General features: G+C 45.9%; 1 protein-coding gene across 3 annotated transcripts in view; it reads left to right on the top strand.

Moving 5' to 3' along the window:
* The window catches only part of LOC137324256 (amyloid beta precursor protein binding family B member 2-like), a 275,413-nt gene that overhangs the window by 163,533 nt on the left and 95,750 nt on the right, over positions 1–16,130 (top strand). For all 3 annotated transcript variants that reach the window (XM_067988401.1, XM_067988415.1, XM_067988408.1), the window contains exons 6-8: positions 5,404–5,463; positions 9,927–10,012; positions 10,135–10,195. In XM_067988401.1, the coding sequence (XP_067844502.1) occupies positions 5,404–5,463; positions 9,927–10,012; positions 10,135–10,195 (207 nt within the window). The remainder of the gene's footprint in view (positions 1–5,403; positions 5,464–9,926; positions 10,013–10,134; positions 10,196–16,130) is intronic.

Here is a 16,130-nt window from a genome sequence, read left to right on the forward strand (position 1 = left end):
ACGCCGTCCGCCTCGGAGAGGTGGGGCCCCCCAACACGGTGCTGCGGCACACCCACCTGCACAGCAGGAGGGAGGGCAACCGCAGAGAGAGATGCGTCGCAGGAGGCACTACCCTCCGTACAGGGTGTACAGAGCGAGGCTCAGCTTCATGGACCTCTCCGAGGAGCAGTGCATACGGAGGCTCAGAGTCAATCGCCAGGTAGTCGCCGACATCTGCAGCCTCCTTAACGACGAGCTGCTCCCTGATGGACCAAGCAGCATCTTCTTACCTGTCGCCGTCAAAGTCACCACTGCCCTCAACTTCTTCGCATCCGGTTCCTTCCAGGGTGCCACCGGGGACATCACCGGGGTCTGTCAGTCCTCTGCACACAAGTGCATAAGGCAGGTCACCGATGGGTTGTTCCGCAGGGCCTCCCACTACATCAACTTCGCCATGGACGAGCGCAGCCAGATGGAGAGGGCGGTTGGATTCCATGCCATGGCCGGCTTCCCACGGGTGCAGGGTGTAATCGACTGCACCCACATCGCAATACGGGCACCTCCGCATGAGCCAGGGCTGTTCATCAACAGGAAGGGGTATCACTCCATGAACGCCCAGCTCATCTGTGACCACCGCCAGAGATTCCTACACGTGTGCGCCAGATACCCCGGCAGCTGCCACGATGCCTTCGTCCTCAGGGAGTCCGCCGTCCCGCCCATCCTGCAGGCACCCAACGCCGGCAACGGCTGGCTCCTCGGCGACAAGGGGTATCCCCTCCACACGTGGCTCATGACACCTCTGAGGAACCCCATCACCGAGCCGGAGCGTCGGTACAATGACAGCCACACTGCTACCAGGTCTACAATTGAGCAGACCATAGGGCTTCTCAAGATGCGCTTCAGGTGCCTTGATCTTTCTGGGGGAGCGCTCCAATACACACCATTCAGAGTGGGACGAATCATAGTTGTCTGCTGTGCCCTGCACAACATGGCCCAACAGAGAGGGGTGCCGCTGGAGGAGGCCCCATCCACACCCGCCACCCACATTGAGGAAGGCGAGGGCGAGGAGGAGGAGGAGGAGGAGGAGGCGGAGGCGGAGGAGGCGGAGGAGGAGGACGCGCCCGAGGATGTTGGACGACCCATGCGCCGAGCCGCGACTCACCGGGATGGTCGCCGGGCCAGGGACGCACTCATACGTCAACGGTTCTCCTAGAGTCAGACACTGCGAGGCGCTCGCATCTCCTCACCTGCACATGCGAGCGGCCATACCAGCCCCCTCCACTGAAGAGTGCTGCCAGTAATCCTGCACCCACAGCAGTGTGCCCAATGGGTGGCAGCAGGTGTTCGCCGTCATGATGGCCTCCACGGAACGCAACTACTGCACAAGCCGCGGACGAATGGACGAGAGGTGGCAGGAGTGGTGAGAATAGACTATTTAATATGTGGAATGTGACATCATTTAAGAAACAAAGTACAAAATAATAAACACCCTGGTGTATTCCCTTTGTGATTATAAGGCCTTTGGAATTCTTCTCCGGGAACCCCGACGTGGTGCTACCCCTGTGGCTCCAGCAGAGGTAGTGGCAGGTTGCTCGTCTTCTTGCCTTGACCGGGTAGATGCTTTTGGCGGACGGCCCCTGGGTTTCGGTGCCCGTGAGGGCACCTCCACAGACTGCTCCTCCTGCACCGGGGCAGGGGCAGACTCGGCCACCTGGAGAGGAGGCACCATTGCGGGTGCTGGTTGAGAGGTGGGCGACGGGTGGGACGTGGGGACGCCTTGAGAGGCGTCCCCGCTTCCATGTCCCCGGTCACCATCATCCCTCTCTTGGCCTCGGCCCACATCACCCCTTCCACCCTGCTGGACGGCAGTTTGGATGGCATGTGTGAGGCCTTGCAAGGCCACCCCTATTGTATCCCTCAGCCTGTTGGTGGCGTCGGAATGTTGCTCACCCTGAATCCGTACAGACGTTGTGAGGGCCTGCAAGGACTCGAAGTGGAGCTGTGCGTGACGCTCGAGGGAGGCCAGCCTGTCCTCCACCGCAGACAGTCCCGCACCTACCCGCGACACTGTGTCGCCGGTACCCTCCTGTGCCTGCGCCACCAATGCCCACATGCAGGAGGTGGACTCCTCCATCGCCTGCGCTATTGTGGACAATGCGCGCGGCACCTCTGCCAGCACCTCAGCAATTAGCTGGTGGCCCTCGACGACTCTCCTTTTCTCTGGTGGCCCCCTGGGTTCAGCATCTGGGTCCGGCTGAGCAGAGCCTGGAGATGAGTGCTCCCTCCGTCGCGGACCCTCCGCGGCTGCCCCTGCCACCAGGGTCTGCTCATGCTCACTCGTGCGCAGTGACTCACCAAGTGCTACCCCAACTAGTTGGCGAGGGGGACCCACCGAGGTGCGTGTCTCTGCGCTGGTGGATGGTTGGCTCTGATGTGACGATGCACCCTCAGAGACCGCCATGTCCTCTGAGGAATCGCCCTCCATGCTCGCTTGATCCAAAGACGCACCTGCAAGAGAACAGAGGGCACTTTGAGGCATGTGGACCAACTTGACAGTGCGCCTGATGGCAGGTGATGATACGGTCACTCGCGATCATGGGTGTTGAGTGTCAGCTTTCCCTTACCGGCCGTTTCGGCAGCGACACACTCGCCATCGGCCACCGACAGGCAATGTCGCGTGCGGGCGAGGTCGAGCGCCTCCACCTCTGCGTCGGTGAGCTCCACCACTTGCGGCGGCCCACCTCCGGTGCGTGCCCTTTCCCTATTGTTCTTGCTCCTCTTCTCCTGTGAAGGCAAAACACAGATGTGTGAGTGGGTGCGTCTTGCATCGTGAGACGCATCGAGCATCGGTGTGGTTGGGTTGAGCGTGGCGCGGAACGGATGGGAGGAAGTGTGGGCCACGTGCCCATCCCATTGCATGGGGATTGGGGTGTGTGGTAGTGTTCGGGTGGGGTCAGGGACGGTGGGTACTTGCGTGCACGGCGAGGATGGTGAATGAGTGGCTGTGAGGATTGCTGATGGAGCGCAGTGGTGGCTGTGCAGGAGGGGGTTGTGATCTGCTTGGCGTGATGGTGGGGACGGGATGTGGGAGGGTGCGTTGGTGTACTCACCTTGCCAGACCTAGTCAGGTCATTGAAGCGCTTGCGGCACTGCTCCCAAGTCCTTGGGGTGTTGCCCCTGCTGCTCACCTGCGCCGCCACCTCTGCCCATGCCTTCCTGGTTGCGGCGGCAGGGAACTTGCGCCCATCCTCAGGGAAGAGTGTTTCCCTCCTCCTCCTCACGCCCTCCAGCATCAGCTGCAGTGCCAGATCTGAAAAACGGGGCGCAGCCTTTCCCCTTGGTTGAGCCATTCTCCCAGACCTCTTGCTTGCAGCAGGAGGGGCTTTGGGAGACTGCCCCTTTAACTGGAGCTCCTACATCGCGTCGACGGTACTGCGCATGCGCAGCCGGCCGGCACGCAGCTGGGGAGCGCAGAACCCGGAAGCAGGCCTTAATGGGTCCAATTATCCCGCGATCGCGTGGGGGACGCACACAATTACCCGTCCGCGTTTTCGACGCTCCCGGAGGACCACCCGCTGGGAACCCGCAGGCCTGCTAAATTCGAGCCCATTGAGTAGGATGGGTATGAGTGGACAACTATCGTCTTTTTCGACAGAGACATGGTCAGTGAGCCTCTCATTTACCTTTACATGGGTTCTGAAGTTCGAGTACACATCCTGGATAAAATCCAAGATTTGGGCATGCACTGCTATAGCTTCCAGTGTGTTCATGAGGGCTGCATTAGGCACTAGGTCGAAAGTAAATTGAAAGAAAAATAAATGGGTTTTCCTTAGTCTTGCAACGCTCTTTGATCTCCTATAAAGCCACAACTTGCCCTACACGTTTCTCATGAGTGAAATCCATTCTATTGCTTTACAGAGAAGCACCTTAAGTGCCATTGATATCAGTTAGATTTCTCTAAATTAGTAGGACCTCTGTTCTTGTGGATAGAAACTACAACTGCGCTCTGGGACACTGAGCGTATATGTGTATGTGTATCAATCAGATCTTAGTCACTAGCCTCAGAAGGACAGCTCCAAAGCGAAGTGGTGGTTCCTGGCACTGTTCTCCAAGACCATTGCTGTTGCCCCTGCGCCATCCATGCCTGCTCCCCTACTGAGGTGCTGTGCTTTGATTGCTTGTTCAGGTTGCCAAGTAACAGAATCCCTACGGGAGCATTGGCGTGTTTTTGTGATGCAGGCACTGCAGTGGTCTGGATGTGTCTTTTATGACCTTGGATTGTTCCATGCATGATTTTTATGTAATTTAAGACCTGCAGTTTTAATTAGTTACTTTTGACACCAAATTATGAGAAAATTGAACACTTTCTGTATGTTATAACTTGTATATAACATACAACTTGACTCAGGTACACAAATCTATTTGTGGGCAAAAACTGGTTTGATATCTATATCTGTTGCATTGCCTGCATTGAATATGTGGCTGATATTAGTATGAAACTTGCGGCTGTGGAGGACCTGTTTTTAAAACTGGTAGTTCTCTTTGGTTTAATGTGCCAGTTTATTCAAGGATGTGTGGGTGAGTAGCAAGTTGGACATTAATGCTGATGTACACTGTGTGTGACCTAGAAATGCTCAACACTACCAACAAATACAAGGTTTAAAAAACAAGCAGCTTTCAAACTCCATTAACCCACACCCTAAGGAAAGAAAAATGTATAATCCTGAAAGCTCCTCTGACAATAACAGCTGCGCGATGTGTCAGCAAATTCCCCCTAATCACAAACTGGGCCATTTCCACATGAGAACATAATCAAAACTGACATTTCAGTGTAGTATAGAGGGAATGCTAATTATCTGAGGCGCTGTCCTTCACATAAGACTTCAAATTGTGGTCCTGTCTGCCTGTTCTACTGGTTCAGGTGGAGTTAAAAATTTCCTGGCATTATTCAAAGAGCAGGGATTCTTCTGGTGTCCTGGCCAACATTTCTCCTTCAACAACACCAACAAAAACTGATTAACTGGTAATTCATGTCATTGCTGTTTGTGGGATCTTGCCGTGTGCAAAATAACTGCCACGTCTGCCTGTATAACAACATTGCTTCAGTTCATTGTGTAATTCATTACGTGAAGTGCATTGGGATGTTTGAGAGTTATAATATGGTATTATGTAAATACAAGTCTATGTTTCTTTTAATTTATTAGTCTCTGTTGTACATGCGTGTCTAGATTAGAGTTGGTTACATTAGATTGCAAACATGGTAAATTGTTAACCACAAATCTTTTAGAAAGTCAGCAGTTTTTATTAGAAATGTTACTGTAGCATTTAGAAGCTGTCAAACTAACTCCTTCAATGTGCTAGCCGTGTCCTTTTTCTGTTTTTATGCATATGTGTTTCTTCCTCTGTGATTAATTATATATTTAGAAACCATGGACTGATTTTGCTGTGCTGAATGGTGGAAAGATTAATAGTGACATTTGGAAGGCAAGTATTTTATGAAATATTAATCAGATCATCTATTTTAAAAAAGAACATTTAATTATTTTAATGATTCTAATGCTATTTAATATCTAAATTAACTTGAGCATATGTACTAAGCAGCAGATAAAAACCATTTGACACAGCAGTGAAGTGTTGACCTAATCAAAAATGATTTCCTAAGATGACATTTGAAAGTTTTCAAACTTTTACTGGAGTTAAGTGCATAGAGATAAAATAATGTGTGCTACAAAAATACTTCAGACTCTTCTAATTTACGTGATGCAATTCACTATGTTAATTTACTCATTCAACACATGCTGTGAAGGCAGCTGCCACCTTGCTGTGCCTTGAATGGGCAAAGAAGCTTATACAAATATTAGTGTCTCATAATTTTCTCAAATGACGTTCCCAGTGAAGATTAGATCCAGACAAGCTTGACCAGTTCTGTCTCATGGATGTCTGTGCAGTGGCAAATGTTTCGAACAAAATGATTGGATACCTAAGCGTTATTCCCCAGCTGCTGTTTGAAAAAAGTTGAGTGCTTTATGTGTGTCAATGTCCCTCTAGAGCCTCCTTAAAATCAGCTCTGATAAGATTGAAACCCTCTGAAGAAATAAAAAGGTCTGTGCACGAGACAGTATAAAACATCTTGATAAAGGTAACTTTTATAGATAGTTAACTTACACTTGAGATCCAAAGTTGCAAACCATAATTTTAGGCTTTTGTACATTAACCTCAAGTTCCATGCAGCCACGGCTTCTTCAAATTGCTTATGAAAAGGTTCCTCATGAGTAGAAATGTAAGTTTTATCACTTCCTCTAAAATTTGCCAAAGCTAAATATTGTTTGTTGTATCTTTGCTAATGTTCAAGCTAATGGAGGTCTTAATGAATATCAACACAGAGTTGGTTCTGCATCCCTTTGTAGTTGCAGTACTCCATTTTTTTTGTTCTTCCTAAGCTGCAACTACATTATTCAAATACACTACATCCTTTTCCTTTTTCTTTCATAATCACCGTGTTGAAGCCATTGATCTCCTAGTCTAACTCAATTTTTGCCACAGCATCAAAACTATGGAAGTCCTCACCTCCTTCCTTTACTAAGTCCTATAATCTTTGGACTTTAAAACACAATTGTGGCCTCACTTATCACGGTTTCTTGATTTACTTAATTTTTTTCTGGTCCTTTATCTGCCTCTTCATTTTGGTTTCTCAGTAAGAATAAAGGGCACATCTAAAGCAGCTTATCCAGCAAAACACGTTTTGAATGTTAGTTTTGAAGATGTTTTCAGCAAAATGAGGAAGCTGATTTTTTTTACACACTTTTTTCTTGAGTTTTTACATTTACATCTTGGTGGTCATTTATTTTGCTTACATGAGATTTGTGGGAATGGACATTGTCACACTGAGTCTGGAAGTGCTGTTAAGCACATGAGGATCAGGGTGTCTATTGGTTTTGGGATGAAATTGGGTCAGATTGAATTGCTGTTTCTGTTGTATCTGGAGTTGGAGAGAATACATTGCATTTTACAGTGTGTACGATGCTGACTTCTGGTTACTTGAGTTTCTGACAATTCCAAGCTAAGAAGCAGTGGATAAAAAACAGGTCAGTGCCATCAGTACATTTTTTTTTAACTTCTTCAAAAATGAAAGAGAACTTATCGCTGTACTGATTATTTGAGGGATAGGTAGAACAGAAGTGATCAGTTTTCTACGGTAAGCTGCTTTAGTTCAGTCCAATCCACAGAAAAAAAAGTTATGTGATACTGCATCTTTAAGTTCTATTATATCTTTAGGATAGTCCTGGCAAATTGATAATTTTGCCTACAAAATGTCAGCATTAATCTCTACACTGTTATACCTGGCCTGGGCCAAGAACAATACCTGTCTCAACAAAGTGAATTAACTACAAGCTGAGGAAAAGTATCCCAACTGCATCAGTACACATTTTTCTGTTTCTCACATTTGCTATCCTCAAGGCCTCCCTGAATGAGATTTGCCAATTAATGCCAAAGTTGTGAGCAGTTTTGCCTCGTAGATTCATGACCATTGGAGGCTGGGTTCAGACTGTCCAATTCTTAATTTTGGGATCTTACAGCTATCACAGAAGAGAGACTTTCATCTTATCACTCTGGGCTGAACTTAAACCCAGTTCCTAGGGGTGAAAGAAGAATCTTGAAATCCTGTACTCCATCCAGTTTATCCCCTTTACAGGAGTTTTTTAATTGTATAGTGATTTGTTCAGAATCTGGTTTTTAAATTAAAAATTTGGGAGATATCTTAACATCAACTCCCGCTTAAAATTCTCTCTTCCTGTCATTAGAGATCTGAGTTCTGAAATGCTAATGGACTGGTATCTGTCTTCACACTGAAATATTTTTGAGAGGCAACAGCCCTTTTTTCATGGTATATTTGATATTAAATTCTAATGAAGTTTGTAACTCCTTGTTTTCAGATTGACGAGACATAGAATGTTATCTGCATGATCCCTGTTTTACAGTGACTGTATAAGTCAGTCTTGTTCTCATGGTGTTTTAGGGGATTGCGCTCTACAATTCTAACAATTTATAATTGGGCCCACAAATTATGGTGGCTGAATAAGTCAAATTTATTTTTATTACATGGGTTTAAGGGATTTTCACTGGTGTTTAGAGGATTGTATTCTATGATTCTGTCCATTTTTCTGTGAAAACTACATAACAAAGTGGAGCCTTTTTGTTCTGAGCTGGGAACTTGTCAGAAAATAAAGTAAGATTTGGGGCACTGAGTAGCACAGTGGGTCATCACGCTGCCCTTTCGTTGTTGTGATTAAGGTTGGAATCCAGCTCAGACTCTTGTTATAGTTGAAAGTCTCCTGTCGCTGCTGGTTACAAAAGCTGAATAAAATGAGTATGTGATGTACCCAGTAGTCATGAGCCCAAAGCACAAAACTGACAATTATTTGGCACTAAATTAGCAATCTCATTCAGAGAGGCCACAAGGATGGCTGATGTGGAAAGCAGAAAATTTTGTTCCTGGTTCAGGAGAAGATGCCCGTCTCAGGTTGTGAGAGGCTCCTTTTTGATATGTGCCATTCTTGGTGTAAGTACTTGATGCTGACATTGGATGTCAAAAGTGCAATAAGTGTTCAATTCCCCAATGCTAATGTAGGGAATTCCTTATTTTGTGTGATTCTTGGACATTGGGCAAATAGTCAAGCAAAGAAAGTCACCCTCACTCATGGGAGTTTCATTAATCAAAAGTAATTGTTTAATGATATCATTCATACGAGCATTTATGAAGCAAAATCAAACCATACATATGACTTTCCTCTATAAAATCCTGTTATAGACTTAATAATTTGCAGTGTTATTATGTAATGACTTAACAATTCATACACACATCAGGCAAATCATTAATACAAATACAACCATTAAACCAAGGATTTTGCTCATCGGGCCTGAAGGTTGATCAGCCCTTCAGTTTTCGAGGTCCTCTTCTTCTTGCCTGATGTTCAACTGCAGTGTGCTTTCCTTGTGACTGCCGGGTGGTGAAGAGAAGAGACTGTTCTTCTCTCAAAGTTGTCTTTTTATAATTTTTTTTTACCAATAGGACGTAGGATTGGGGAGGGTCATTCTTTTTGTCCAATCGCTCCATGTTGCTATGCCTCAATGATTGACAGTTTAGGCTTTGATCATGTGACTAGAGACCCTATGATGTAGAAAAGACCATGTGCTCGAATGATGGAACGTAAAAGGCCCCTTTACTGTCCCTGTTTATGGCCTTTCATGTAGAGATAGCCCCCTTACATTTCTACACCCAGACATTCTTAATGGTCCTGACGTCTCCAATTTTGATTGCTTCAATGGCTTCAAATCCATTCCTTATACCATTTGACCAAATGCTGGATGCAAAACTATTTGATGTTTTACAAATCCCAGTTCTTTTGAACAGATTACCAGATAGAAATGAGAGGCCCATGCATTTTTTCACACCTGTCATTGCTTTCCTGATCCGAAGCCTTTGATGTATGTCCTTGTTGCCTTTTTTTTAACATTACCCCCTGCTGTGTTGAAAAGCTTGTGCTTTCAAAAGCCTATGTGTTTTGAAACCCTGACAACGCTTTCAGCTCAATATTATCCATCTAGTTTATGTATTTAATAATTTAGATATCTATCTGCAGTACAATGTCTTCGATCCCAAAACTCATACTTCTCCAATGCCATCAGCATCAGTGAGGGAAAAACAGGATTTGCAACAACACCGTTTACCACATTACTGTGTTTGCAGGTTTTCAAATGTCTTTGTTTAAAAGGCGTACAGTTAACCCTTTCTTTCAAATGTCTTTTGTTGAAGGGGTTTTGAACCCCACACTAATAACTCTGCCCTAGGTGAATACGTCATTGATCCAAAAATTTTAAAAGTGTAGTAATGATTTTCAAATTGTTTGAATTTTCCTTAAAATTAAGAGGGAGTTCTCTTGTCACAGGATCTCCATGCTGCCACTGTAAATCCAGACCCAAGTCTGAAAGAGTTTGAGGGAGCAACTCTGCGCTATGCTTCTCTAAAATTGAGGTACGGTGTGATATTTTAAAAGTATTGATCTTATGGAATTTTCAGTACAGTGGTATCTTCCTGCTGGAAAACTGCATTGTTTTCTGTTTAAGTACTGATACTTCCGATTGTTGTCTCCATAGAACAGTACCACAGTCTGAGGAAGATGGTTCCTGTACTATCAATAGTGACCCAGAGGCAAAGGTCAGTGTTGGTTCACTGTCATTTCTGAACTTACTTTTGATATCAAACTTTGTGCGTATGAATTATATCTGAGTATTACAAGATAAATAATAATGTTGTCAGGACAATGATTGTGAAATATTTTATTTATTGATCTTTTAGAAAAAGGGCAAGCAACTATGTGTATTTGATTCCAGTACTATTTGCGCTATTTAGGGATTGCTGTTGTTTTCTGTTGATGTGCACAACCCAGTGTAGATTCTCCCGTATTCAGTTATCTGCTAGTGGTTTAATATGCTGTGACATAAGATGACTACCTGATTTCTTTCAAAGTATCAAAAAAGTTAGTGACACAGAACTACAGTTTTACAAGGGGAATGTGCTTGGATTTAAAGACTTAAAATAATTCAGTTTCTTATCAGGAAATGCACTTTTAATCCCTTTTGATAGAGTAAATATTATGAGCTGAGATCCAACAAGTTAATTCTCACCATTTAGGCACTGCATCCTGATATAAAACTACTTCCTATCTGCAGCTGTGTTGTAAATGTGGCTTGGCTACAACAGCCCTCAATCTTCAGACTGAATGAACCATGTGACTTCAAGAAGTAGACATATTCCATTGAAATCTGGTACATGACTACCTTCATGTACCAGACTTCCCTTCCTGGCCCCCATGTTATTGTTAACGGTTCCCTCTCCTCAGGTACTATGCACTTCGCCTTCAGAAACCACCTTTGACCCCTCTGTACTTGCAAACTACCACTCCATCTTCAACCTTCCTTTCCTCTCCAAAATCCTTGAAAGTGTTGTCGCCTCCCAAACCCTTGCCCATCTTTCCCGCACCTCTTTGTTTGAACCCCTCCAATCAGGTTTCCGCCCCTGCCACAGCACTGAAACAGCCCTTATCAAAGTCACAAATGACATCCTCTGTGACTGTGACCATGGTAAACTATCTTTCCTCATCCTTCTCGATCTGTCTGCAGCCTTTGACATGGTTGACCACACCATCCTCCTCCAACGCCTCTCCTCCGTTGTCCAGCTGGGTCGGACTGCCGTCACCTGGTTCCATTCCTATCTATCCAGTCACAGCCAGGGAATCACCTGCAATGGTTTCTTTTCCCGCTCCCGCACCGTTACCTCTGGAGTCCCTCAAGCATCTATCCTTGGCCCCCTCCTATTTCTCATCTATATGCTGCCCCTTGGCGACATCATCCGAAAACACATCGTCAGGTTCCAGGTTGTTGACACCCAGCTCCACCTCACCACTATCTCACTTGACCCCTCAATTGCCTCTGATTTGTCACGCTGCTTGAGCAGAAATTTCCTCCAACTAAACACTGGGAAGTCCAAAGCCATTGTCTTCGGTCTCCGCTACAAACTCCATTCCCTAGCCACCAACTCTATCCCTCTCCCTGGTCACAGCCTGTGGCTGAATTAGACTGTATGCAATCTTGGCATCCAATTTGACCCTGAAATGAGCTTTCGACCCCACATCTGTTCCATCACTAAGACTGTCTACTTCCACCTCCATAATATCACCCATCTCCGCACCCGCCTCAGCTTATCTGCTGATGAAACCCTCATCCATGCCTTTGTTACCTCTAGACATGACTATTCCAATGCTCTCCTGGCCGGTCTCCCATCTTCCATCCTCCATAAACTTGAGCTCATTCAAAACTCTGCTGCCCGTCTCCTAAATCGCACCAAATCCTGTTCACCCACCACCCCTGTGCTCGCTGACCTACACTGGCTCCCAGTCCGGCATCACCTCGATTTTTAAAGCTCTCATCCTTGTTTTCAAATCCCTCCATGGCCTTGCCCCTCCCTATCTCTGTAACCTCCTCCAGCCCTACAACCCTCTGAGATCTCTGCGCTCCTCCAATTATGGCCTCTTGCGCATCCCCGATATTAATCACTCCACCATTGGTGGGCGTGCCTTCAGCTGCCAAGGCCCTAAGCTCTGAAATTCCCTCCCTAGACCTCTCCGCCTCTGTACCCCTCTCTCCTCTTTAAGATGCTCCTTAAAACCTACCTCGTTGACCCACCTATCCTAATATCTCCTTATGTGGCTCGGTGTCAAATTTTGTTTGATAATGCTCCTGTGATGTGCCTTGGGATGTTTTACTATGTCAAAGGTGCTATATAAATGCAAATAGTTTTTCATATTTACTTTTTTATTATGATTTTCAAATGAATAATTTTACAGAGAAAATGCATTAGAGGAGGATTGGTTTGCACTGTGCAGATAAATTATTGAAGAATTCTTTAGTAAAATAGCAGGATGCATAATCATTTACCCAGAACACACACACACATGCACACACACACATGCACACACACACATGCACACACACACATGCACACACACACATGCACACACACACATGCACACACACACATGCACACATGCACACATACACATGCACACATACACATGCACACATACACATACACATGCACACGTACACATACACATACACATACACATGCATATATACGCTTGCACACACAAGAAATCGAATGATGTGTAAAGTGCTTAATTGGAAAACAGGATTAAATGGTATCTTATCAAATACTTTGTCAAAATTAATATTAAGCATATCCACTGCATTCCTGTATCTATCCTTTCTCACTTCTTCAAAGAATTCTGTAAGTTTGATTAAGCACAACCTGCCTTTTATAAATCTGTGGCGACTAGCTGTAATTGTCTGATATTTCTCCAAGTTCTTAATTCTATTCTGTATTATAGTCTCTAGCAGTTTACCAATAGCTGAAGAAAGATGAATTAATAATTTTCTGGCATATTCCTGTCTTTTTTGAAGAGGAGAGTCACATTTGCTAGTACAGTCATTTGTTTCCCTTAAGTTTGAGTAACCTCAATACCATCTCTCTCTGAATAGTAAACTTCACTATCTGTTTTATATTAACTGGTTCTACAATTTCAATATTAATCTCCTATGTGAAAACTGAAGCAAAGTACTTAATATTTCTGCCATTCTCTCACTCTTCATTACAAGCTTGCCTCTATCATCTCTTAGCAGCCCTACTCATAACTCTTACTACTAATATGCCTATAGAAAGCCTCGTTATTGCCCTTTTTTTTTGCTAATTTTCTCTCGTACTCATAGCCTTTCTAATTTCTCTTTTCTGTAGCTTTCCTGTATTTGTATTTATATTTGATCCTGGCTTTTAAAAAAAATTATCTGCTCTGTAAACACTAAATGCTGTTTTTAGTTTCAACGTTGATTTAATCTATGAAACCCCAGCTTTTGATACATTTGTTTTTTCATTCCTTACTGGGAGGTACTTGATTTTTATAATTCCAGCTTCTACTTAAATATTTTCCATTGCTGATCTACATTTCTATTTGCCATTTTTCCTTCCTTTTAATCTGGGCAAGTTTTCTCCTCACCGCAATATAATTTGCTTTTTTCAAGTCAATTACCCTTTCTGTTCTTGCACTGAATCTAATTATATTGTGGTCACTGCTTCTCAGATTTTCCTTTACTTTTAGGTCAGTTACTTGCTCTCCCTCATTAACCGCAACCAAGTATTTCTTTCCTTGTTGAAATAACAACATATTGACTGAGGAAACAGTCCTGAAAATACTGCAGAGAAACCTCCTCTTCCTCACCACAAACCTTCCCTTTCCCTATGCCAGTCTATTTTTAGATAATTAAAATCTCCTAAAATGTAACTTAATTATGCCTGTCTAATTTATCTACAAATGTCATCGTCAATTTATTTTCCACTGTTCAGTCTATAATATACCCCCAGTAATGTGACTGATCCCTTACTATTTTTCAGATTAATCACAGGGATTCAGTTTGGGCCACTTCTTTATTTAAATTTTTGCTCTCTAGCATTATGATGTCTCAAATTATAAACTTCTACGGTTCTAGGCAGTGAGTTTAGTTTTGGATTGTTCTCTCAAAGCGCCTGCATGGACACGATGGGCTGAATGTAGTATAAGCTTTTATGATTCTGTTATTAGCACTACCCAACTTCCTTTCTTTTTTCCCTGTCCCTCAAAGTATCAAAGCCAAGGTATATTTGCCAATCCTGATCCAGCTGCAGTCTCATTTCAGTTACTGTATTATGCCATGATTTTTTTGTTGTAATCAATGATTGTAGTTTCCCAGTTCTGTTTCTTATACTCTTTCATTAATATGCAGCCATTTTAGATTCCCTTGGTTTTGCAATTTTACCTTTGTTTTTAATCTTTCCACTTTCTGATTTATTTTTTAACATCTTGTCCTGTTTAACCTCTTGCAATCTCTTTACCTCTTTATTACTTATATATGTAAATCTTAATTTCTCTTCCAAGAAGCATACTCTGTTGTTCTCCCCCTCCCCTTGGCTGCATTAGTCCCTCAGCTCTACTTAACTTTTCTATGACGATATTGGTCCCAGCTCTGCTCAGGTGTAGCCCATTCTGCTGGTACAGTTCTGGTCCCAATATCCCTAGGATTGGAATCTGATTCTTCCCTCTTACATCATGGGCTCGATTTTCCCGTGTAATTGGGGGCGGGGGGGCTCCGAAAATTGGGGAAATGCCGTTTGGGTTCAGAGCCCAGCTCCAAACCGCCGACTTCCGAGTTCCCCACGGACGCACCTGTGTGCGCGCGGACATCCCGAATCCGGAAGTCCCGCCGGCAATTAAAGCCAGTGGGATGATAGTTAAACAGACAAATGTGCCTCATTGAGGTACTTAAGGAACTTGTGACATATTAGGTAGTTAGAATGATTTTTAACTTAGCTGGGCGGCTCTCCCACGGCTTCTGATTCATGCCTGATCAGGCAAAAAGAAATGAAATAAATTAAATAAAAAAGCATTGCACGAAGTTAAAAACACAATATCAACCTACATTTCCACCCTGCTCCGATGTCCGATGTCTCCCTCTCTGATCTCCCCCTCGTCACACCCTCCGATATCCCCCTGATCTCACCCCGTTTGTCCCCCCCCGATGTCCCCCTCTTTGTCCCCGCCCCGATGTCCCGCCCCGATGTCCCCCCCTTTGTCCCGCCCCGATGTCCTCCTCTTTGTCCCCACCCCAATGTCCCCCTCTTTGTCCCCACCCCGATGTCCCCCTCTTTGTCCCCACCCCGATGTCCCCCTCTTTGTCCCCACCCCGATGTCCCCCTCTTTGTCCCCACCCCGATGTCCCCCTCTTTGTCCCCACCCCGATGTCCCCCTCTTTGTCCCCACCCCGATGTCCCCCTCTTTGTCCCACCCCGATGTCCCCCTCTTTGTCCCCACCCCGATGTCCCCCTCTTTGTCCCGCCCCGATGTCCCCCTCTTTGCCCCCCCCCCCGTTGTCCCCCTCTTTGCCCCCCCGATGTCCCCCTCTTTGCCCCCCCCGATGTCCCCCTCTTTGCCCCCCCCGATGTCCCCCTCTTTGCCCCCCCCCCCGATGTCCCCCTCTTTGCCCCCCCCGATGTCCCCCTCTTTGCCCCCCCCGATGTCCCCCTCTTTGCCCCCCCCGATGTCCCCCTCTTTGCCCCCCCCGATGTCCCCCTCTTTGCCCCCCCCGATGTCCCCCTCTTTGCCCCCCCCGATGTCCCCCTCTTTGTCCCCACCCCGATGTCCCCCTCTTTGTCCCCACCCCGATGTCCCCCTCTTTGTCCCCACCCCGATGTCCCCCTCTTTGTCCCCACCCCGATGTCCCCCTCTTTGTCCCCACCCCGATGTCCCCCTCTTTGTCCCCACCCCGATGTCCCCCTCTTTGTCCCCACCCCGATGTCCCCCTCTTTGTCCCCACCCCGATGTCCCCCTCTTTGTCCCCACCCCGATGTCCCCCTCTTTGTCCCCACCCCGATGTCCCCCTCTTTGTCCCCACCCCGATGTCCCCCTCTTTGTCCCCACCCCGATGTCCCCCCCGATGTCCCCCCCGATGTCCCCCCCGATGTCCCCCTCTTTGTCCCCCTCTTTGTCCCCCTCTTTGTCCCCCCC

This window comes from Heptranchias perlo, chromosome 1 (genome assembly GCF_035084215.1).
Source record: "Heptranchias perlo isolate sHepPer1 chromosome 1, sHepPer1.hap1, whole genome shotgun sequence".
NCBI lineage: Eukaryota > Metazoa > Chordata > Chondrichthyes > Hexanchiformes > Hexanchidae > Heptranchias > Heptranchias perlo.